Below are 25892 nucleotides of genomic sequence, written 5' to 3'. Positions count from 1 at the left end.
AGGGGTCAAGAAAAAGGTTTTATCACAGAAGATGACCATGGGTGACATGGGTGGTCAGGGCTCTTGAAGACACCTTCTTGTGTGTACGTTTGTGTGTGTGTGTGTGTGTGTGTGTGTGTTGAAGCACGGGTAAGAAAAGGAGAGCCTTTGAGGATGCTCCCTGTGTGACTCCTTTCTCCTCCCTGGACACTGCTTGCATGTTGTTTCAGTAAACAGAAGGGTCCAAAGATGATCCAAGACAAGCACATTGCCACTGCAGCCCACCCAGAAGCCAAGGTCAGCACTACTAACCTTCAGACACATGCGTAAACTTACACACTAAACCAAGCTCACACACAAAAAAATTCCAAGTTGACTCAAGTGTTTAGTTTGAAACTAGAACTTTATCCACCTTTGTGCTTGCAAAGTAAAACGAAGGTAGCAATTAACCCGGATAAAGGAGTTTTGAAAAAGTCCATACACTTACATACTTGACTGGCCAAACAGCCCAGATGTATATACTATACCTTTAACTCCATGTTGCCTTTTTTGGAGTGATGCTCATCTGTATTGATGGGCAAACATTCATAGAAGCTGAAATATTTCTATGACATAATTACCAATCTTGTTTTTCAGATTTTCTTGCTGAGCCCATGAACATTTAATTCCCACTGAGCAGTTCCAGGGGGGTAATTATTTCTCCCAGCAGTTATAATACCTACAGCTTTCCTGCCATCCAGGACTGGGCTCTTTGAAACTCAAGAAGATAATTCCAATCCTTCATCTTCTTCAAAAGAGCAGGCTGTCAGGGAAGAGCTGGACTGTCAGCGAGGGAAAGCAAACAAGCTGAAAGAAGAGGGACAAACGAGACAGAGAGAGTTTTAGAGAGATGGATGGTTTGAAAAATAAAGGGCAAGTAACTTCTCTGAGGGCCCAGTGCTCACATATGGCTAGGCTTTGCTTGTATAGCCTCACTTCAAGGCGAAGGGCCCTGCAAACATAAACAGTAGAGAGTCTGCAGCTGGAGCGGGGAGGCAGCCGCTTGCTCACCGAGACCTCTCTACACTAAACAATGGATCAAGTGACGCACAGGCCTTTGGCAGTGCAACAGAGACCCGGGCTGCTTAGAAAAGCCTTTCTTCCGTGCGTTTATATCTCTACTCTCTCAATATTTACCCCATGGGAAAACACACAATTTTCCATTCCTTTTGTTCTGAAAGCAGCAAAAAGAGTAGCCCTCCCATTTCCATCTCTCCCACCTTCAACACAGGGCAGGGTCAGAAAGGATAAGTGTCCTTTTTGTGCAAATCTTTAAAAATATTATAAAATTTTTGACAACAGTAGAACCCCAGCTAAAGAATTTAATAACTAAATTATTGCAACAGCTCGATAAAGGTGCTAGGAATGAAAAGATTAAAGCTTAAAGCTTAGATTTGCACTGAATCTCCTACACTGATATTCCCACACATGGCCTATTTCCAGCCGTGATGAGGAGAAGCAAACAAAATGCGGATTAGTCTCCCTTACTGTGTGAGTCACTGCATTAGAAACTTAGTTTGTACAAGTGTGTGCATGTGTATCTGTGTGTGTGCATCTGTGTTATATCTCTTTTATGATGGGGCACAATGGGGAAAGGAAGGGCTCGGGAGCTAGTGAATTAACCCAAATTACAGCTAGCAGTTACCCAGACAACTGGATAGGAATGAGGGGCAAATGGTGTGTAATTTTGTAATGAAGGGGGAGTTCTTTTTCACATTTCGAGACCTCCTCTGCCTGTTACCGTAACAGGAGGACTCTGTATCCCTCCAAAACAGTTGTTGCCTGCTGAGTCACCTAAATGTGTGCTTTTTTTTTTTTTTAAATAGGCCTCGGATAGAAGCTATTTATCTGTTTCCACGTTATTATCTATGATGGTCAGCTAAGTTTCTTTTACAATTTCTTAATGGTTACCTTTATTTTCAGCTTATTTTTTAAATAAGCTATAGTGTTGCATGAACTTTGACGAGAATTATATACTATGATTTCCTCTATGAGCTCGTAAAAAGCCCCAATAAGTAATTTTCTTAGCCAACCAACAAGTTAGTTTGTAGAGTTGTGATGTTTAGATGAGTTTTACTGAAATAGTGAGAAGTGTTTTGCATTTTTTCTCTTTTCTGACTCATTAAAAGTTGGTTAGAAAGGTTAAGTAGAAGTGCAAACATTAAAGATCTGGTAAAAGAGGGTAGGGTGTTTGCTCACTGCTCAAATGGGATTAATTTGCACCCACACAGTCCTAATAAGACAGATTAAAAAGATTTTTGAGCACAAAACCTTTAAGGCCACAGTGAAATGCAAGTTAAACCAAGGATGTGAGTGTTTTGCATGATCAGGAATTTTTTACGCTGTACAGGAAATAGTGGCTGGAGGGACTTAAGTAAGAAATTCTGACACCCACAAATGTTGTATGTGGCTTGGCACACACAGCATAACAAATGCAGGAACTAGCACCTACATACACACACCTTCCTTTCCCACAATATGAGGTCAGAAAACAGTGCTAGGAATAGATTAATTTAATCCAGTCTTAAGTAATGCATTTAGAGAATTTACTATAGCATTTATTGTTACAGTTGTCCATATTTGATATTTTGTCATGTTTATTGAAACAGGTGCACACATAAACAGAAAACCTGTGAATAAGGCAAAAACAGACTTTGTACAATTCTGTTTGTTCTGTTCTCTGCCAAGCTGTCGCCACACTGCTTCGGTGATGTTAAGGTCTGGGCTCTGGGTCCAGTCCATGACTGATCCTTTTGCATTGTGTTTTTTTTTTCTATCCAGTTATGCTTTTACCACACGGGCAGTGTGTTTCATCAGATGCTTTCTGGATAGTACTACATGGTGGATCAAAATCTGATGGTACTTTTCTGCATTTAGATTTCCATCAGTTCTGACAAGATCACCAACACTACTGGCTGAAGTGCAGCCCCATGACAGAGCCTGTGTCATGTTTTACTGTTGTACCTCTCTCCTGAGCTCCTCTGTGAATACTGACAATTTGAACCAAAAATGTCAAATTTGTATTAGTCACTCTATAAGATGTGTGTAGATACAAAACTGGTTCATCCTTTGAGTTTGGTGCCTTTTTAATGCTTGAATGATTCTTATACCGACTTAAAAACCCAAGAACTGGACTGAAAATGAGTGTAAAAGCAGTCAATGTCCACATAAAAACTTCAGAAAGCTTTAAGAACTATTGCTCAAAGAACTATTTTGTACAGTACTGTAAATCAACATTTATCACATTCATACGCTGAAGACTTGGGATTACTTTTTTTCAATGTGTATGTTTTTTTTTTTTTTTAATTTCAGTGTCTTTAAAACAACAGATGCAGTTCGTAGCGCAGATTCTTTTGGTTGCTTCGTTTTATGCATTTATACATGAGCTATTTCTTAATCTGTGACAGCCTGCAGATGTTCTTCACACACTGCAGAGTGAACCTATAGAAACCCGATCCAAAGATGACTGCAGGCTGAGGTCAGAGTGGGTGACAACACTCATTCAGTTTTTTACAAATCAAATCAAACTAGGTGTGACAGTCTGACCTGTGAAAATAAACTTAGAGGTTCAGGGCCATCTCTTCGCTTGACTGTGCTGCATTTTACAGGCTTACAGACACTCAGGTTATTGTGGCAGGAAATATAAACAGACTTCTCAACCTTCCCTCGACACAAAGACAAGAAACTAATGAGAGGACTGGAAAAACAGTCAGCCTCTTTGGTGGGATTTCTTGTAGCTCCATCTGTGGGAAACGGCCTCCCATGGCAAGTAATAAAATACAATAATCCAACTGATTTGAGACATTGTCAGTTATAAGTCATGGCAGCAGAAGCAGATCTTTGTTATAATAATGTAGTTAGTACTAAGGACATGAAAGCTTTGTTTGCCACCGAGCCATGCTAGCTGACATCCATTAGCCTGGAACCACTGCAAGCCAGTTAGTGAGCTTCACCATTGCCAGTAAACACAAAAAGATAAAAACGATAGGGATCTGCAAATCTCAGTTTTGGATGAATCAGAAACAAAGAGAGAAAAATGTTTTGGGGACTTGGAAGAGAAAAGGCTTTTGATTCATTAAACAGGTGTGACGGATGTGTGGCTTCTAATTTAGCAAACATAGCCATGATCTACCCCCCCCCCCCCCCACACACACACACACACACACACACACACACACTTTACCGACCTGCATGATTTGTTGAGGCACGTTCAGTGATGTTCCGCACTTTCTCATTTCTGCTACACAGAACACAACACTTAAACAGAGCAGCTTTCATTTACATCAACGCAACAGCTGAAAGAGGTCAAACACAGCTGTGTGTAACAGAACAGTAATGTGCACTCCCAAACAAACAAGATGACCTTTTTTTTTTTTCATATTAAGGCAAAGCTTAGAGTTTGATGAATTTGACAAATGCAACTACAACGAAAATTTTCAGATGATGGGTGAATGGAAGGGCATGAATACTACCTGCCATCACTCATCTCGCTGCTCCACTTAAGTCTTGAATTGCTTATTGTTATTACACTAATAGCACAGCAGCTCTCCCCTCTGAGGGGCACAACTCAGCAGACCCACAGAGCGCTCAGATTACAGTGCAGATGACTGCAGGGAAACATCACCATCTACATTATGTAATGTCCACTCTCTTGGGAGGTGTGAGGCAGCAACGGGTGTGGAGTGACACAGACCTAACAGCCATTAAGGAGTTTTAAGTGGTATTTCTGCACAGTCACCAACACTTATTGGGTGACAATTATGATATCAGTCACACAAGCCTAGAAGCCAGTCGTTAACCCCTTAACAACCACTGGTTGGCAGAAAAAGAAAACGTGTAGTCCCAGATGCCAACCACCTACCAAATGAAAAGTTTAGTCATTTCACAGTTGCTGTATTTAGGAACAGCTGATCAGCCACTATACCTGTGTGATCGGCCAAAAGGGCTGACACTATGCAACCCTGCCTATGCTAAGTCCAAACCATAACCATGTTTGATGAGATCTGAGTCAGCTTCGCCCTGAAGTTCCACTTTTTGTTTCTCTGTTGGAAACAGTCCAGTGTAATGGAAATTATCTGTTGTCATCACATGATACATATATACAACTTACCACTGTGACGACAAAGTATAGTGCTTAGCCAGTGTAGAAAAAAAGAAAAAAAAGAAGAGCAGGGAAACTATTTTGATAAAAGTATATGCACGTTCAACTAAATACTTTCAAGAGTGATTACACTGAAGTTTATTTTAGTAACATACAAGAGAATTCTCTTTTTTAAAAAGTAAAAATAAAAGACAATTTAAAAGATTCAATCGTTTTAAACAAAAGAAAAGTACGAAAATTTGCAGACAAAGCTGCAAAACTGTTCACTAATACAAATTCAAATGCTATTTTTTCCACAGGAACTTGTCATTAGTTTTCCAGAGACTCTTGCTGTCCTTCTCCGCAGACACGGTTCTAGCTGCAAAGTTGGTGGTGATGCAAACTCTCTGCACTTCTTCTAAATCTGTTAATCTATTGATACTCTCCTCATTACCCTCATTCAGGATGTCCCAGAAGTCTTTGCGACTGCCCTTCGATGCCCGTGCTGTTGTTTCGACCTGGTGTGTAGTTTGGGTGTGTAAGGTTGCATCAGAGTGGGAAGTGAGTGCGGACGGTGAAGGCGTGGTAAGATTGGTGCTTACAGGTGCTACGGGTGGTGTTTTTGGGATGTGTTGAGTACTCTTGGGTTTGGGTTTTAGTAAGTCATCTAGGATCGAGGTGTCTCCTATCAGCTCTGTTAGGTAGGAGCGATTAGTAGAGATGGAAGGGGGCTGAGAATTTTCTCTCTGCTCCCTCTGCAAAGTTTCACTTATCCTCAAAGATGACTTCTGCTCCTGCTCTTTTCCTCGTGCTGTGGGTTTGGATACCATGGCGGAACTGCCATGGCTGAGGTCCGAAGAAGAAGGGGTATCTCTGTCTGTGCAGTTCAGGCGAGCAGAAGCCTCCCCAGACCCAAGACCACTGCTGCTGACTCGATCGCCGCCAAGACCACCACCAGCTATGTGGGCTCCAGAAGTAGAAACACTACCTCCCTTTGTCCGCTTGAGTCCTCTGGCACTGCAGTGCGTCTCGTCCTGCTCTTCTGACTCAGGACTTGGAACATCACTTAGAGGTTCCAGCACATTCCTTTGTGATATTCTTTGCTTTTTGCGAGGTTTTGGAGTATCGCCTTTTGAGTTTCTAGCCTTTTTTGGTGGCACAGGAGTTTTTTGCGATGTTTCAGGTTTAGTTCTGAAATTCTTTTGAGTGAATGTCAAATTTTTTGTGGCTTTTGAAGCATCCTTTTGTGGATTTTTGATCTCCGAGTTAGCAGCTAAGGGGGAGGCTTGTGCTGAAACAGGTTGTGGGAAGTTGTTTTTGACCGTATCAGCCAACTCAGGGAGGTTCAGTGAAGTGTAATACTGGTGAAGCAAGGCCAGCCTCTGGGTTGAATCTTTGCTCAGAATTTCAACAGCAAACTGGTGGACTGTGGGAAATTTGAATTTTTCTGCCATTTCCTCCAGCTGTTGCCTGCAAAAAAAAAGAAAGAAAAGAAAAGGGGTGATAATGAAGGAAGAAAGTGCAAAAAACCCATCTAAAAATAGAAAATTGTGTTAGATACTGAAGACGACAGGATATTTTAACAACTAATGGTTTCTCCTAACCTCTATTCACAAATGCACAGTAAGATCAAGGCTAGAATCTGGCATCTGTGACCATAAAATGCCTTAAAATCTCAAATAATACCTCTTCAAAAAGCCACAAGGCCTATACTATTAACCACATATTGAGTGAGGCCTAACTAATTATAAACATCCCATATTCATGCTCATATCCAGAAAGCAGTGCAGTGTGTAGTATTTTTCATTAGCTCCTAGGCACCTATTAAAACTCTGCTCTAACAATTATTGGGGACAGAAATACCTCCGTGGTGGTAAAGCAGAATTATAGTGGTGTTACTAGCATTTGTGGCTTTTACTGAAAAAACAAAACAAAACAAAACAATACAATAAAAGTAGGAGCAGTATAACCTGATGCGCATGTGGATTTTAATCATTAAACACCAAGGTTAACTGAGGCGATAGCAATATAAGTAGTGTGTATTTGCTTCCTGGTGAGCCTCCAGGCAGGGATACAGCCCTCGGGGAGTGAGACTGGAGCCACGAACAGTGTCTGTGTGTCTGCGTTTGAGTATTTAGAAAGGGGTGGGGGTGATGCAGCAGAACAGAATCGTGTATTTGAATGCTCTGCATGTGAACGTGTGCTAATACTTGTTAGGATATGTGTGTGTACGTATCAGAGTGAGTTTGGAAGTCCTAAGGCGATCATTTTGGTTAGTCCCAGGAGGGCTGCGGTTGTGAAGGGGAAAACTCCTGCACTGTTGGGCATGGTCATAACTGGGTAATCTTTGGCACGATGCTGGGAAATAGGTGGAAGGAAAAGCTCAGAGGTGGTCCCTCACTAAATACACATACACAATTACTGAGGCCCAGGTGGGGCACTCAACACTATATCTCCGGTAGGTTTTGGCCTCATTCCTCACTGCTAGAAATTGTTCTTTCTTTTCCTTTCCTCCCCATTACTCCTCTAGCCAACCTTCCTCTCACTTATTATCCTACTTTTTTCCTCCCATATCAGAATTTTTTTTACTCTTCTGTTGCAGTTTTTCCCCTACACCTTCATCACCTCTCCCTCTTTTACCCCCCGGCCTCTCTTATCATCATGTGATTTTTCTGCCTTAAAATAAGTTAAACTCTTTTACAATTCACTACCTGCGTATGGCTTTGGGAGTCTCGCCAAAGATGAAGGTGTTGTGTTTGGTGTGATGCACACTCTTGGTGGTAAAGGTGACTGGATGATCCAAACTGAGCTCTTGCAGCCTCATAGTGGAATGACACGGCTCACTGTCTGGCAAGCTCTCCGCCAAGCTCTGGCACAATCAAACAAGAGTAAAGTTTCAGAGAAATATTGATCCACTCTCTGTCAAGTTACCTAACAACAACATAGTTTATAGTCATTACCGGTGGACCAGATTTGCAGGCATGAAAGAGCATGTAAAAAATGAAGTACTGTGCTGCAATTAATGGACAGTCTTAAGTCACTGGTCCTAAAAGTCCTATAATTACGCTAAATCATAATGAACAGCATTTATTTACCCCATAGTTCTACTCTTTTTAAAATTAATTTCACTGATCAACTCGGTTTCAAATCAGCACAAACTGCCCAACAGTAATCTACAAGTATCACTCCCATGTAACAGAAAAAAAATGTGTTTTATAAACTGGGTGAAATGATCCTTTAACTTGCCATCAACACAGGGTTAAAGGTATGACGCTTGACTGAGGGCTCTATATCATACTATGTGAAGAATCAATGGACCAGATCAGTGTTTGACCTCTTGTTTGTACCTCTTGGGTTCCTAGAAGGTGATTGGCCGGGAGCTGCGAGTACATTTTGCGTTCAAACACGTCCCGTACAGCAGCTCGACTGATTAGCTCTTCTGCTTTGCTGCCACCCACAATGCGCTGGTTAGAGTGGGTGTACACCACCTCCTGTACACCTCCTTGAAATGAAAAAAAAAAGTCCATCAGAATTGGTACAATTTTGTTATTAAAAGTGTTTAAAGTAGCACTGGAACTAACCTAGCATGCAGTCAATAGTTCCATTCTTTTCTTTAGATGCCAGGGTTGTCTGACTTTTCAAAGTTGTAAATGAAACAGCCTTCGGCATCAAAGCTTCCTTCTCTGTTGTGCCCGTCACAGGTCTTTGCCCAAGTTTTTGCAATTTAACTCTGGATCTCTCCATGTGTGGACTTACATGTTCCTCCTCTGAAGATGAGAATGTCTCTATATCTTCTGTGTATTTTGATCTTCTTTTATCCCTTTCACTTGCACTTTGCCTCCTTTTACTGCAGTCTGTCCTTCCTCCCCCCTTCTCTGCTCCATCATGTAAATATAAAGTATCCTTTTTGGACCACGACTTTGCCTCTAAGTCGAAGTCTTCAGATTCATCTGAGTAACCACCAAACTTGTGTTTTTGGCGAAATGTAGTTTTGAGTTTATTAACTTTATTTTTTTCTACTTTAGAGTTTTTATTGCCATCTTCATCCACAGTAATTATTTCACGTATCTGCCGTTTCAGACCCGTGTCACCGTCTTGTCTCCCATTATCTCCATTATCTCTTAATTTTCTGTCTGAATTGCAGGATGTGTCCCTGGTTTCTGTTCCCAAATGGACACCGACATTTCCTGTGATGGAGGTCGACGTGTCTTCCCTTTTTTCCTCCTCAGGATCTTCCTCAAAGCAGCTTCCTTCACCTTCTGGACTCGTTTGTCCTTCTAGCGCTGGTGCTTCTTTGACTCTTTCAAAGAGTTTGGAGAAACCATGCTGTTGGAGACTCATTCGACCAGGACCTGTTGTAGCACTCCTGCTCCTATTGCAATCATCTGTACTGAGGTTTGAGGCCTTTCTCTTGACCCCCTGCTCCCTCTCATCCTCTTCACTGCTGAAGTCCAGCACCCCTGTGGAGACGTTTGATGCGTCGCTGTTCTCCTTCACTGGTTTATCATTTGGTACATGGACTTTTGTAGGTGAAGAACCTCCAGCTTGCTAAAACAGTAGACACAAGGTAGAAACAGACTGAGAAAGAAAGGACAAGCAGGGCAGGCAATACATTTCTCTTATTAGTTGCATCTTGTTGTAAGTGAACTGTAGCTTTAGCTCAAAAATCCACCTGTATCACCACTGAGTGACCCAATCAGGCAATCTTTCAAGTGATACAAAGCTATTTGTTAACTTTCAATAATGTGGTTTAAAGCTTCTATAATGATAAAAAGAAAAGGGTCATAACGTGTTCCAGTGTTACATGAATGAGTCTCTGGCTGCCCCCCAACTGATTCTAATTTCAATTTCATGAACTAGGTGACCCAGGTTAGCTCATATTTTTGCAGGTATCCAGGTTCTTTGAGTATGTCTGAATTCACTATAGTGTTTCAGGGTTTTCGTTATTTGTTTTTGGATTTTTTTGCAAGGAAAAAGCTGCTCTGACTGTTCTCAGTGGAGTAGTAAAAAGGACAGCATAGTGCACACTGCAGGCCTGGCTGGGAAAAGGATGATAAGGGGTACCACTGTATAAATAAATAGCTGAAAAGTGGAAGACAGACTTCATTGTGGTATGTGCCTTACATTAGCGCAAACAAGTAATGGCACCCAGCTGTTCATATGTGGTGGTGACACAACAAGAGCCTTATGCTTCAGTTTCACTAATAGAATAAAATGTTATCTGTTATCTTCCATAGCGTACTCCAGAGTCTACTGCACTTGATGTGTTTGCAAGTATTAATAGTAATTAATTGGAAGTGTGCAGTACAAGTTGGTCACTTTCACTCTCTCAGAACAGCAGCTGAGATCTGCTTAATGAGACTGTGTGGCTGGTAGACTGACGGACAGCAGGGTTCACGTGGGAATGGGAAGACAAGCGGTCTGCTTGGAAAGAATGACAGAGTCAGGGATGTTCTGAGTTTCTGAGAAGAGAAGACTACTCACGCCAGCTCCCTTTGTCTCCTCCTCCGTGTCTTTGCCTGTGTGTGTACTCATCATAACACCAGCCTCCACTTGCCCTTCTCTCTGAGAGGAATTCATCAAAACAAACATTTCAGTGAACAGCATCAACTCAGTTCTGTCACAACCATCAGCACAACAATATCTTTCACTTTTGGTATTTAGTATAACACTGTGAGAGACAGGTTAGGTCTTCTGCAGGATACCATTTTTATAACTGTACGTTTAAACATATCTTTAATTTGAAATGTAAAGGGAAATCCTATTTGGGCAATATCCTGCTTTTTAAAAACACAACAAGCAACCTAGAGTACTGTGACACTGTTGTATGTATAAATCAAGATTTCTGAATCCTGCTAACCACCCTTGCGGACGCAGCTACAGCCAATTATTTTAACAACACCTGAATTCAAAGATTAAGAGATGTAGTGCATTTATTATGCAGATGGAAATATGTACACCCAGTTTTCTCTGTGCTCTGAGATGATGAAACCAGGACAGTCATGCCTACCTAGTGTAGTTTAAGTCTTGATATTGAGTTGAAAATCAAAGCAAGTGTTAAATGCCTCCAAAGGCCCAAGACAAGAAACAGTAAAAGTCATTTTGGTTTGTGAAACCCTGAATTGCGACTGTGGAAATAAATCAGTGGGATGATGTGAGTCCAGGCGGGCAGCAGCACACACAGTCAAACAGTAAAAGGTCTGTCGGCTATCTAACCTCTAAAATCTTGCGGGTGAGACAGGTCCCTTGAGTTTGCAGCCTAAATAGGTTTTTGATCCCAAACAGTTCATCCTTATGGTCACCATGCCCCCGCACTGCTTCGAAATACCGCCGGGAGCTCTCTTTGCCAACTACAGAGGAGTGCAATTGCTGGAAAATGGGAGAGAATGTGGAAATGTAGCATCTAATTTATATACTATAGCTTCATCTGTATATACAGTATTTAAATTGCAGATTACATTATGTCTATGAGTTTACAGTAGTCTGGTACCTGTTTGTAAATTTGTCGTAGGTATATGACCTCTTCCACAGTCCCCAGTGAGATCAGCCTAAGAACAGTCACATCCCTGCATTGGCCAATGCGATATGCCCTGAGGAGATGTATAAAAAGTATGATGCTTTTCAACAGCACAAAGTGGCGCAATAACACCAAACATTCCTGCCTTGACTTTGGATGCAGTATGCAACAGTTAGGAATTACCAGAATATTGTTAGGTTAGCTAAAGAGCTGCAGCAAAACACTACTATGAAATAATATCTAGTCAGGTGGCAGCCTACCTGTCAATAGCCTGAAGGTCATTGGCTGGGTTCCAGGTGGGGTCAAACAGCACCACAACATTAGCACCAACAAAGTTAAGACCAAGACCACCTGCCCTAATAGAAAATACACATATTAGTAGGTTTCAATACCAAATACTACCTAGGATAAAATTAATTGCTACAAGTGTTGGTATTTCCAACTGACATGGTGGAAACCAGGCAGAGGTTGATGTGAGAGGAGCTGTTAAAGTCTCTGACGATCTGGACTCGCTCTTTGGATTTGGTGGATCCGTCCAGTCTGCTGAAGTCCAGGCCCACAGCCATGCAGTAGCTCTCCATCACATCTAATAGCTAAAAGATTCAATACACAATAAATGACCATTTAGGAGTTTATTAATCAGTAGAGTTGTATAGAAAATAGATCCTACACGTGTAAACTGAAGCAGCATATCTAAAAATTATCTGCTGGACTTCAGTCTTTACAACTTATACTTACAGATCTACAGTGAGGCTAAACACTGAGCACTACACTGGCCTGTATGGACACCATGATTAGCATTAAAGTAAAACCAAGGTCATGAAAATATGACTTCATATCATGCTTCCTCCCTTCTGCACACTCTGCCTGCATCCCACGCCCACATCAAAAATTAAGTACTTTCAGTTATGATGTGCAGACTGAGAAAAAGAAACTTAGGCTCAAGGTTATAACTAACTAAAACTAATATAACACCTAAAAGTGAGTGTGAAAGTGCTGTAAAATTAAATGAAAACAAAACCTAACTGAGATAACACAACAATACTTAACATAAAAATATTACTTTTAGACTTAAGCCTATGTGACCGTGTATTATCAGACTGCTCTGCACTTTAATCTCACCTACACGATAATGACAACAAATCTAAAACTATTAAAAATTTAACGAGTAAACCCACTCTAAAACTAATTCCAGAATTATAGCAGACGCAGTAGCATTTCAACAGAACCTCACAAAGACACCTGATGTATTCCTGGAGAGAGTGAAATTAAACTGAACAGAAAGCAAAAACTATAATAACTGCTGATTGATATACCTGAAGCTTAAATGAGTTATACTGTATCAGGTGACTACAACCATTAGACTGCACTCTCAGTCTAATTGTCTTCACCACAAACTTATAAATAAACATGATGTAATGAGAAAACCACGTCCTCTAGACCTTTTTTTCCTATAAGCAATTCATCTAACAGAAGACGCGATTAGCAAGGTTCAGGCTGCTCCTTTGTTCAATTTTATTTTATTGGCATAGCACCAATTCACAACAACAGTTGCCTCAAAGTACTTTGTATTGTAAGGTAAAGACCCTACAATATTAGAAAAACAATTGCATAACCCCCTATAAGCAAGCACTTTGCAACAGTGGGAAGAAAAAACTCCCTGTTAACGGAAAGATTTAGAACTGGTTTCTCAGGATCACTCTGAGACAGGATGATATTTGGCAAATGAAGGAATGCAGTCCTACACGTGTGTTTAATATGCATACAGAAGGACATATCCTGGTCACAAAGAACTCCAATACTCCTCATAGTGTTACTTAAGGTCAAGTTAATGCCATCCAGAGTATCAGGTTAGACACCATGTTTCCAAGATTTTTAGGATCAAGTACAAAAACTTCAGTTTGGGATGATTTAGAAATAGAAAATTAGAGGTAATCCAGGTCTTTAAGAAATGCCAGTAATTTAACTGGTAGATTTGTATCATCTGGCTTGATGAAAAAAATAATGCTGGGTATCATCTGCATAGCAATGAAACTGCACAGAGTGCTTTTTAATAACACTGCCTAAGGAAAATATGTATAATGTAAAACGACCCTAGAAGAAGACTCCCTATTTAAATGAACAAATTGGAATCTATCAAAATAGATACGACTCAGTATTTAATTCACTCATTGCACAACATATAAACCTGCAATCACACATCCAAAGTCACAGAAACAAAAAATGCAAACGCAGCTCTCACCTTGGTTGAGAGAGAAAAAATAAGCACTTTATCTCTCTTTTGTAGATAAAATTTGAGAAGCTTCTGCAGCACCTAAAAGAAAGCATAAACCTGTTAACCCCCTTTAGAAACTGGCAGTGAAGGGATCACGCAGCTGTTTTCGTGCTTTACCTTCATTTTTCCACTGTACATTGGGTCTGACAAGGCTTCAAATGCTTCATTTTTGCATCTATGCACAAATTCTGGAAACTTCTGGAATACCTTTGCACAAACAGCACTCACATACTTTTCCTAAAAATAAGTGGGAAAGTCATTTTAATGAACAAGATCTTGAGAGAATCGATCCAGAATCACGTGCAAAGCAACACAACTCTACCTGTTTCTTGCTGGTGCCTGGAGTAGACTGAAGGAGTGCTACATGGTTCGCAACTTTTCTCAATATGGCCAGGTAACTAAAGTACAGCTCCTTCATATGAACACCATCAGAGTTTGTCTATGATAGAAGGAAAATATTATTTAATGTAAGAGACAAAGCATCTTCTTGTTGATTTTTATACATGTGATTTTTATGCAAAAGCATAAAGTTTCCTTTCTGTTTTAATGGGATCTATTACTTAGTGTATTCTAGCAGACTATAATGAACTTTAAAACAGTTACTTAATGAAAAAAAAGATTAGGCACCTTCACAAAGACACTTTATATGAACTGCAGTTAAAATACATTGTGATATTTTGATGTGATACTTTAAAGTGGGTAAAATAAAATGTAAACAAACAAACAAAATATCCAATAAAAGTGATTTTGGTCTCAACATATAGAATCAAGTTGTGTGTCCCTGCAATTTACGAAGCACGATAGCAGAAGAGAAAAACTAACTTTATAGCAGCAGCTTCTGCGGGTGCGTCTGCTGTGACAGTCACATTTTTCTGATGACCTTAGGAGTAATGTCACATCTTCACTGCCGAGCACTGCCTGATACACTGTCTGCTGAAACTCTGTCATAGAGCAATATACCACCTTCGATGAAACAACACATACATACATATACAGAAGGGAATTAAGTCAAATAAATCTGATTGAATTAAAAAAAAATGTAATTATGAAAATGATAAAAGGACAGTAAGTGATAAAAGTGTTGGTCAGTCTGACGTCTAGTCTTACCCGGTCGTCCTTCTTGGGCAGCTGTTCTTTGATAAGAGCTTTAGTCCTTCTGAAGAACCAATGAGAAATCTTCCTCACCAGGGCTCTGACGGCCTTCCTCCCTGTAGCGAGAGCGCGTTTGGTTGCGCTGTGCCTCTGCCCTTGCTCAATTGGATCTGAAAATTTGTTCTTGAAGTGGCCTAAGCTACCAAGACAACCTGGTATAGCCCTGAAGAGAAAAGTAAACATAAATCTGAATCCCTGCATAGAAGTTAAATAAAAACATAATGCAATTCATTAAATTTAATTGAAAATGGGGCAAAGTCTACATATTAAAGTAAGATTTTTAACAGTAAGAATTAACGGTTCTTGTTAGTAAGATGGTAAAACCAGAGGCAAGCATTTGTGGAGGTGTGGGAGTGCATTAGTGTCCATCTCTGCACATTGATGGGACCATTGATGTTGAACAGTCATGGATGTTTTTCAGGGAAGGCTGAATTCAGGTGCTAAAATGGTCTAGTTAAAAATGCCTTCTTTAGGCTGCTCCTTTTAGGGGTCACCACAGTGGAGCATCTGACTACATCTCACGCTATAACTAGCATACTGCTCTCCAACACCAACCCTCTGCATGTCCTCCTTCACTTCGTCTATGAATCTTCTTTGTGGTCTTCTTCTCAACCTCCCACCTGGAAGGTCCACATTCAGCATCCTTTGACCAATATATACATTATCCCTGCTCTGGATGTTCAAAAAAATCTCAATCTTCCAACTTTGTCTCGAAACCGCTCAACCTAAGCTAAAATATCTTAACGTCTTCAGATCTGCCACCTCCAGCTGCACCTCCTGTGGGAATTAGTGGTGCTATCTCCAAATAATACAACACAGCAGGTCTTAAAACCATCTCATAAACCTTACTTTCACACTTACTGCAACATTTTGGGAACACATCACTCCGTACACTCATCTCCACTCTGCCAGCACTCACTTCTTCACTGTTATGCACTGTCCATTGCTTTGAATGGTTGATCCCAGGTATCTAAATTAATCCACGCCACTACTGCCGCTCCTTGCCTGTCTACCCTCACTACAGATTGCAATGCCATCTACAAATCTTATAGTCCACATAGACTTCTGCCTGACCTCATCTGTCAACCTGTCCATTACCATCACAAACAACAAAGAGCTCAGAGCTGATCCCTGATGTAATCCCACTTCCAGCTTGAACTCACATTTCACCAGGTTCTCGCTGTCCTCGTACATGTCCTGTACCAACCTCAGTTTTCTCTGCCACTCCTGATTTCCTCATGCAGTACCACAGTCCCTCTCTTGGCAGCCTATCATGGCCCATTAAAAACAAATTATGAAACAATAAAAACAACAGAGGAGGCCAAGAAATGTTGAGCAACTGAAATCCTACAATGGTCAAATACTTGCTGAGGGCTGTAAAAAGAAAGGGTATAGTGAAATAGCCTCCCATATCCAAACATGTTCCCGACTTGCATTGCTTTATGCCTCTCACATTTTTTAAAAGACAAGTTGTGATATAAATTTTAAGGTTGTAATTTTAACCCACCAATCCATAACACACCACAGCTCCTCCAGGTTGTTCTGTAAAATAGTTCCAGTGAGACCAATTCTGACCTGATGGAAATACAAAGTTAGCATTAGAATCCTGACTCAAAGTTGAGCTTGCTAAAAGGTTAATAAATTAATGTGTACAGCCTCAAAGACAAAGTGCATCAACACTTTCCACTATCAGTTATTTGATACTGACTCATTAGTAGTCCATACTAAATACAAGAACTCTGAAATAACAACACAAGCTCTCTAACCTTACATCTTAGCTCCTTCATGGCCTGAGTGATCTGAGAGTCTGGATTTTTTATCTTGTGGGCCTCATCCACAACCACACCAGACCAGTCAATCCTGTAGGGAAAAGGCAAAGATATAATCTAGGGCATAAATAGATAAGGCAAATTTATTTACGGCACAAAATTGATCTAAAATGCAACTAAAATGCCTTAAAAATAAATAAAAACTAAAATGAACAATTTCTTAAGGAGCCTAATTTATAAATAGTACTAAATGTACTATACATGTTTTTTAAGCGTGGGTCTTACTTATTAAACTGATCCAGGCAGAGACGAAGAGTTTCATAGGTAGTGAGGGCAATTTCAACTCGCCCTTTCTTAATGCGGGCCAACTCCTCCTCTTTCCTCAGTCCGTGGACCACCACACACTGGAAGTGACCCCATGTGTCCAGCTCATCTTTCCAGTTATAAAGCACTGACAGTGGGGCCACAATAAGGAACACCTTAAACAGAAATGTCACAGAAATGTCAAAATTGTGACTGTGATATTCCACTGCTGTCACTTGTTGCACTTTATCAAATACATAGTGTGTGTGTTTTTTTTTCTTGACAATTTTGTTAAAACACAGGTCACATTTTTATGTAAGCAAGCTTTAAAAAAAAAAAAAAACAACCTACTTTGCTGGGATTACTTTGCTCAGATGACTGCTGACTCTGCAGAAACTGGGGCCTGTTGTTTGCAATGTCCTCCCATGTGCCTGTTTTGTGCAATACAGCAGCCAGAAAACCAATGACCTAAGGTGAGATCCAACAGACGACAAGAATGAAAAGGAAGAGAGCCACAGGAAGCAAAATTAAAAACAAACACTGGCACTTTAACAGTTCTCACAAAAAAAATAACGTGCTTTGTACCTGTACAGTCTTTCCCAGGCCCATGTCATCTCCCAGGATGCAACCTCTGGAACGGATGTAGTTATTGTAAATGAACCTGATACCTTCCTGCTGGTAAGCTCTAAGGTATCTATTGATGGTATAGGGAACTCGGTCTTCATCAGCATCACTCAGCTCTAACGGGACACATAACTTGGGGTCTATCAGGCTGGTAGGAAACCAAGGTTTCTCATGCATGAAGTCCCTCAAACCAGGTCTCACAAGTTTTGAGACAGGTATGGCTTCCGCCTCTTGTTCGTCCTCTCCCACATCTTTATTAGTGTCTTTAAATATCACCCATGCTGTATCCTCATTAAGAGAGCTGGAGGTCAGTTTCTGGATAGTGGCTTCTCTCAGGACACCATGTCTTAGGTGTAGAGCCAGACAACTGTCACCTTCACGCCATTCTGCTGCAAAATCATTGTGACATTATATTTATTAATGATGTAGATGTATTAAAGAATTTCACATTAACTCCAGTCATTAAAATGACTGCAAATTTAAACTTGGGCAAATATAACACTAGCTATAACATATAACAATAATCTTCGCAAATACTCTTTAAGAAATTGGTCAAAAAAAGGAAAGAAACGTCTTTGCAGGAGGGGGTATTTACCACCAACTGCTAAAATATGGCTAATCACTAATTTGTGAATGTAAAAATGAACGTAAAAGCTACTTGATAGAAATATAAACATTATCTACGGAGAAAACAGACAGAATAGGAAGAAAAAGAGAACAAAAATACCTTTTCCAACTGCAGAAGTTGAAGCCATTAGGAGGAAACAGAGGCTGCACTCTCTGATCTTCTTCCGGTAGAGGAAAAGGCACTGTAGCTTGTTAGCCTGCTAGATTAGCTCAGCCATCATATACAAAAAAGGAAAACGGTTAAATGGAGACGAAAAACCTATCTGTGTGAGTCACGTGATTCCGAGTAAGTCGCTCATACTTTCTCCTCTTCCAAGCGTCCTTTATTTGGGGAAAAGGCACAACAGGCTCACAGCAGGATCAGCTCCACTGCAGGCTGCTCAGTGTTTATCTGTTTTCACAATCGATACCGCACTTTCGACAAATTTCACCGACGAATCTACATTTAATAAATGTAAATATAAAAATGTCGTTTGTGCAGCTTTGTTGATTTGATTTAAATCATTTATTAAACATTGTCTGGTTTAATGATTCGATCGATTTCATCTCTTTAACCATGCGTCTCTCTTGTGTGGAAAGTGCTGCTGAGGTTTTAATGTGCTCTATTCACGAAAAAAATGATAAAATTTAAATATCAAAATGAGATAAAACATCTCAAATCTGATTTGGAGTTAACGAAATATAATATCAACTAACAATTAACTTCATATGACATAAACAATATACAGATCGGTCACATTTGTCTCACCCTCGTAGTTCCCCGGTTTTTGGAGGTACTCTGAGCATCTCAGTGATTTTTTTTTAATTTATTCCTTTGCATTTTGCCAGGCTGACTCACATGTTGTGATCAGGGTTGATCACAATGTGTGAGTCACATTAACAGTGGAGCTGGTTGTAGATTTTCTGTAAGAACCCCCCCCCCCCAAAACAGCAGAGTTTGTACTTCCTGACAGTGATGAAAAGTTTAACCTGCCAAAGAGGATAATGATGCACTTTCTCCATCAGTGCCTGGTACCCTGCTGGCATGATCATTGACAAAAGCAGATGGTGGCATATAATATGTTCTCCTAAGACAATTGCTGCCTCCAGTTTCTACATGACCAGTACACCTGCAGTATCTGCTGGCAGCCAAAAAACCTTGTATCCGACCCCTCTTAAATCAGATGCAGACTCTTTGTACATGTACATGCCTTCTTGAGCAGGGGGAACTTGCATACGTTGCAAATGTTTAATCCAATATAGCAGGGGTGACAAACATAAGGCCAGGCGATCAGAATCAGTCTGTAAAAGGATGCAATACAGCCCCCTGGATGGCTTTGGAAAATGTTAAGGAGGGCATAAATTTTGGACTTATTTTTTTACTGTACTGATAAAGAACTTCCCCATGGCTATTTATACTACACCAAATTAATAAATAATAGTTAAATATTTAAAAAAAATAATAGAACAGTCTAATATAGAAATTTACAGTGAAACAATTACTTCTTTACACTGATGGAAAGGAGAGTTTCACTGGTCTGGACTTAAAGTAGGCTGTATGTAGCACATGATGTAAAATGAGTTTTACATCCCTGCATTACAGTATAGTGTGTTACCAGTGGTGTTGTTGGTGACTGTGGTCACGACTGCCATCAGATCATTAACAAACTCCTCCCATATAGTTTTGGGATGATCCTCGTCCTGTTATGATTATCCTCACCCTGTGAGGTACGATCTTGCCTTAAGCTCCAGACGAGGGTGATTGATGATCATTTTACATTTCCTCCACCCCTGAATATTCACATCATCCTCTGTCATCTTCTCACCAAGCTTCTTGTTAATGGTCTTGTCATTCTACCTTTAAATACTCTAGGAACAACAGTTAAGCCTGCAGTCTGAGAGCTCTAATGGGGTGATAAAAGGTCATTAAGATAAGATGGGGCCTGATTATTTAAGATCTGTTATGTGAGGAGCAGGTTTTTTAAATTAGATTTAAAATTGGATTTAACAGGCAGCCAGTGAAGAGAAGTCAATATAGGAGAAATATGCTCTCTACTTCTAGTCCCTGTCAGTAGTCATGCTGCAGAGATTCTGGATAAGCTGGAGGCTTTTCTGGGGTTTTTTTTTTAGTACATCTTGATAATAGTAAATTAGAATAGTCCAGGCTAGAAGGAATAAATGCATAACTAGTTTTTCAGTGTCACGCTGACGCAGGATGATTCGATATACAGGTTGAGACCAGGAGCATCTGTGATTGATTGATTGGCTGATTGCAATCATGGCACACAGCCAATCTGTGGGAACAATAATTCTGGCTGAGTTTTAGGGATGGGACTTATTTCCCTCAATGACATGCAAATCAGTTAGTAACTTTTATGTAAAGTGTTGTTTTTTTCTGGATTTTTAGTCTCCCTCCACTAAAATCAATCTTCTTCACTCACCTTTTCACTCACTGTGCATTTATACACCACTCTGAATTGAATCATTAGTTATTATTATTCATCATTGGCTTTCTTCCACAGCATGTCAGCATGCCTCTTCCCCATACCCCCAACAGGTTACAAAAGATGGAAGCCTTTTCCTGAGTCTGGTTCTGCCAGAGGTTTCTTCCTGTTAAAGGGAGTTTTTCCTTCCCACTGTCACTCTGTATTATTGTAGGGTCTTTACCTTACAATATAAATTTCCCCAAAGTAACTATTGTTGTGATTTAGTACCTTATAAAAAAACTGAATTGAATTGAATTGTCAGCGTTTTTCACAAATCTGAAAAGTCCCAAAAATCTGCCAAGAAGCCAGAAGCATTTGAATTTTGAGTGTATGTTTAATTTAGCACTGAGTGTGTCTGCTAATAATGTGCTAATAATGTGAAATGCTGATTGCCTATGGGGCTAGTTGAAACTTTAACATTTAGATATCACTGGCAATGAAGACATTCTTAAAGAGGAAACAACAACATCGTCACATCAGCCAATATTTCCCATTAAATGCCAGAATACCACACAGAGTTGGTCTGTTGAAAAGTAAAACCAAGACAGATGTCTTGCCTGTTGTCTGGGGCTGATATGGTGGCAATCAGTAAGATCTCTTCAATGTTGTCTGTTGCTGTGCAGAACTGGCTTGTAAACATACACCAACATTATCTCAGTTCTTCATCCCCAATTTGATTTTCCCAAAACGTTGGCCATGCTGCTCCAGATGAGGCACGACTGGGTCTGCTTCTTGCCATGGTACACTGCTATACAAAAATGGAACTTTTTGTTCCTGCTTTCTCAACATTGGGAATTTATAGGGCAGCTGCTGCAGATGTTCTCATAAAGAAAGCCCAAACACTGATGTCAAACGGTTTACATACTACACTACATCTCACACACGCTTGTTCTCTCACTGAATCACAAGGAACCTTTTCTGGCCCCGTTAGAAATTCACGACTCAGACAGATAGAGTTGAGATAAATAGATCACTGGCTTCTGGCAAAACCTTCTCATTTTCAAAATTGACTAATTGATTTTTTTGAGATATTGTGCCAAGTGCTGGATTTTGATTTTTCATTTCTGAAATCAGTTGCTGGTTTTCAAACTTAGCTTCTTCTTGATCAAATTGGAGGAGAAAAAAATATGTACTTTATTTTATCACTGCTCTTTTTTATGTTGGAAAAACTTGATAGAAACCCAGAATATATAGCAGCCTTCTTGGGAACCTACTTGCCTTCAAGAAAGCCCATGTTGTCTCTACTTGCCTTTCAGCTTGAGCCAGCTCTATAACCAGACACATTCTAACTATGTGTCCTGATTTCTGAACTGCCAAAGAAACATAAGATGGAAGTGGTCAGATCCAGCACTGAAATAAAAATAATAAAAATGTGAAAATAAATAGTGGCAAGTAAAACAGTGTGCATAGATTATTCATTCAGGTGTGCAGAGATATTAACTAATTGTAGCCACCCGTAAAAATGTATCTTTATCTGGTGCATAAATGTACATTTATCGGCTACTGTTGTACTATTTTGTGTCTATATCATCATGGAAAAAATGCAGCACCTAAAGTTGTGATTATAAATCTCTCGTACATTATACATCACCCAATAAACCAAACAATAGTAAAATTCCAAATCGATCTAGCTGATCTATAAGATATTTACTTATGTATGAGCAGTGTTGGGGAGTAACGGAATACATGTACCGCCGTTACGTATTTAAAATACAAAATATGAGTAACTGTATTCTGTTACAGTTACCGTTTAAAAAGGTGGTATTTAGAATACAGTTACTTTGTTGAAATAAATGGATTACACTGTTTCCCTGTTTCATATTGTGGCGGGTCAGGACTGTTTGGTTTTGTTTGACAGCTACGTTCTGTTGTTCCAGGCGGCAGCGTTACGGTTGCCATGGTTACATGGTGTAAAATATCAACTCCAGTGACATATTTACATCAGGACGCTCTCTCTCTGCGTGTTTCCTGGGTGAGAGAGGCCTTTTTGTTGTTGTTGTTGTGCTAGGCTAATAGGCAGAATGCTACAGGTATAGCTCTAAAGAATGTAGCATCATAGGCAGTGTAGTCCGTGCTGCAGGGAGAATGGACTGCCATACCCGTTATGTGTCTGTGAGCGAGGGAGAAAAAGGAAAAGTCGGAGCTGTCATCGAGCAGAAACGGGAGCTGGGAGCATGTAAATATAATAATAACCACTGCAGCCAAGAAGAGTGCCTGACGAGCCCAGGTGTAAGTACGCTATTAAGACTCGACTGTATGCTGTGTTCGTGTTTTCCTTCGAAACAATAAGTTCCGTTGGAGCAGCCTTTCAACGCCTCTGTCTGTCTCTCGCAAGCAAAGTTGACCCAGACAACAAAGTAAAGCTATTTTTCGGCTACGAGCAGACAGGGACCCTGCCGTATTAGCCAGAGGTCCCTTTACTACAGTTCGGAGACGCGGACCTTCAGTAACAGTAATAAATCACAGCAATAGTACATTCACGTAGTTGTAAGCAGTATGATAATATATTAAGTAATCCAAAGTATTCAGAATACGTTAATCTCATCGAGTAACGTAACGGAATACGTTACAGAATACATTTTGGGGCATGTATTTTGTAATCTGTAATGGAATACATTTTAAAAGTAACCTTCCCAACACTGTGTACGAGAAGTAACATGCATGGTGGTATTTTTGGCCTGCGGCAGTGACTTCTTCTGAAATGTGGCTAAATAGAAACTAAACTAAATAGAAAAAAAATTCCATTTTGCCAAAGAACTCTTAAGTACAATTGCAACGAGTTAGTTTTCACTTCTGTTAAGTAATAACTTTTTTTTATAACATTCTTGCTGTCTCAGCTTTGTGCTTTCTCGAGATGAATATTTAACATTGTAATCTCTTAAAACAGAAAAGAAATATTTTCTAATTTATTCTAATTAGGTCAGAGTGTTGCATTCTCTTGCATTCATGGTGAAATTTCCCCACTGGCTTTCCTAGGAACCCACCTGTATTGACTTAAGAACATGCACTTTTGTGGACAAGGTGTTTCCTGCAGCAGTAGCTTTAATCTCAGTCGGATTTATTCGCCTCAGTTGAGGTTTGATTCAGATAAAACAGTGTTGGACCAGCCATGGGTGAAACTTCTGTCGTACGTTGTAATCAGCGCCTAGAAAGACCTGAATGGAAGTCTTGTCCCGCACTCGGGAGCTTCGGAAATACTCCTGTGTTCCACGTCCTCTCTCTCATGAGTCAGAAAGTCCACTATGAGCCAAAAGCAATTACCACTGTGCCAAAAATGACAGTTTCAACTTCATAAACACTGATTGCACAGACGGAAAATTAGGTTGATAATTCATGCTTTTCTCTTTGTCGCAGTTGTTTCATTCATCTGTTTAATTCATTCATGGTATAAGTGTGTCCTGCAAAAGCTGAAATAGTTTAATTTAAATTAAGTAAGATGTCTAAGAGCAACATATCCACAAAGCCTTAATTAAATGAGTGTGGATTTTTCAAAAAGAGGAACATTTCTGACACGTTTTCACTTTTTTTTGTACCAGTTGCATTTGTTTCATAGTAATGGTCTTTTTGCTGTAGAGCTAATCTTTCTCTAACCATTCGTGGTAGTATAATCCTAGGGAATGATCTTACTTTTATGAAGACTTTCTTTCAATTCCTCCAGTTGTCAATACGTACTTTTCAAATTAATGAAAAATATCAGGAATTCCATGAGGTAATTTCTTTAAACTGGCCACAGAAGGATAGAATAAAGAGATTTTAGATGTGAAATAGCTAACAAAACATCTTTCTGTCATAATTTTTTTAATCCTCACTCTAAATGTGTACTACTACAAAATTTGACAGAAGTGAATCATTTTAATTCAATTCAATTTTATTTATATAGCAGGAAATTTCCCTTTGAGGAAGTGCTTTGGTGACATTGGGAGGAAAAATGTCCTTTTAATGGGACGAAACCTCTGGCAGAACCAGGCTCAGGGAGGAGTCGCCATCTGGCATAACTAGCTGGGGTGAGTGGAGGAAGACAAAAAAATCATACATGTGCAAATGGTCAAAGGAGAAACTTTACTGTGACATTGAAATGTTCCGCAAAACCCCCGAAAAAAACTTCTTGGCCATTATTCAACACCATTACTCAATTATTAACATTTCATAATGTTCATACATTTGGTTGGATACAGATCTTGGGTTCCCACTCTGAACCTGCGGTGACTGTACGGATCTTTTGTCTATGTGCTATGCATTTTAAATATGAATACATGAATATAAACTTTATTTTGACCAGCGGGGGAGTTCTGCAACTCCCAGGCAGTAATTGTAGTTTTGAATACAGTTAATAAGACAATTTGCATCACAGACTTCTGACATGATTACATCCTTAGAGACTGCACCACTCCAAATCATAGGCAGTATGCAATTAAGACTGTCATCTATGTATTTATATTGTTTTAAAGATGCCAGGATGTCTCAGAATCACTTCAAATTGTGTTGTCACAGCTGCAATTTTTTGAAATCCACCTATTATCTTGTCATTGTCTCATTTATCATTATGAATGTAAGAGCTAGTCACAGTAAATAGTGTCCATTTAGCAAGGCTGGAGACAAAAGTGCTGTAGTTCTTTTTAATAAAGTTATATAAGGCTCAAATAAACTTTAATCATTATCCATTATCTCATCCAAACTCCTCTTGCTCTCACACACTCGCTCCTCCAAAAGCTGATAATTAACCTCCCTCTAAATGTCAGAGTGCTCTCAGGCCTGCGGCCACACTGAAACGGTAAAAGGTAAATATACAAAACCACTTTTTGTCATTCAGATTTCATAAGTGGAGAATCCTTCAGCCTCTGTTGAGCAGTTTGGGGCCACAGACAGATGATGACGCAACGTATTCTGCTCAGCAAATTGATTTACAACGTAGAAGCCTCTAATGACCCGAATTTGATGGCTGGTCCCCTTTGTCCTGCAGTGAGATGGAAAACTCTGCAGAGCAACATATTTACAATCACACTGCCTCTCATTACACTGCAACCCCATAGAAGAGCCTTTTGTTTGTCCTCTTTGGCCACAC

General features: G+C 39.9%; 1 protein-coding gene across 2 annotated transcripts; it reads right to left on the bottom strand.

Moving 5' to 3' along the window:
• Positions 1-5233: 5233 nt before the first annotated feature.
• Positions 5234-19128, bottom strand: ercc6l2 (excision repair cross-complementation group 6-like 2). 2 transcript variants are annotated; one of them, XM_085294745.1, is made up of 22 exons: positions 19114-19128; positions 18466-18804; positions 17700-18127; positions 17466-17582; positions 17097-17290; positions 16809-16902; positions 16550-16617; positions 16206-16310; positions 14998-15205; positions 14713-14853; positions 14213-14329; positions 14008-14127; positions 13858-13929; positions 12063-12208; positions 11876-11971; positions 11589-11688; positions 11315-11467; positions 10583-10663; positions 8680-9646; positions 8446-8600; positions 7810-7967; positions 5234-6568 (listed from the first exon to the last, which is right to left on the bottom strand). In XM_085294745.1, the coding sequence occupies exons 2-22, from the start codon at positions 18491-18493 to the stop codon at positions 5404-5406; spliced, it is 4713 nt and encodes a 1570-aa protein (XP_085150871.1). In that variant the 5' UTR covers positions 18494-18804; positions 19114-19128; the 3' UTR covers positions 5234-5403. The 2 variants fall into 2 exon arrangements, with proteins under 2 accessions (XP_085150871.1, XP_085150872.1); XM_085294746.1 differs by lacking the exons at positions 16206-16310; positions 19114-19128 and having other exon boundaries at positions 18466-18819.
• Positions 19129-25892: the final 6764 nt, after the last annotated feature.

The sequence above is a fragment of the Mchenga conophoros genome, linkage group LG12 (genome assembly GCF_057382185.1).
Source record: "Mchenga conophoros isolate Kocher_MC1m ecotype Shallow Benthic linkage group LG12, M_conophoros_male_GT1.1, whole genome shotgun sequence".
Classification (NCBI taxonomy): domain Eukaryota; kingdom Metazoa; phylum Chordata; class Actinopteri; order Cichliformes; family Cichlidae; genus Mchenga; species Mchenga conophoros.
The sequence above is the reverse complement of the archived record's forward strand: the minus strand, read 5'-3'. Positions and strand labels throughout refer to the sequence as shown.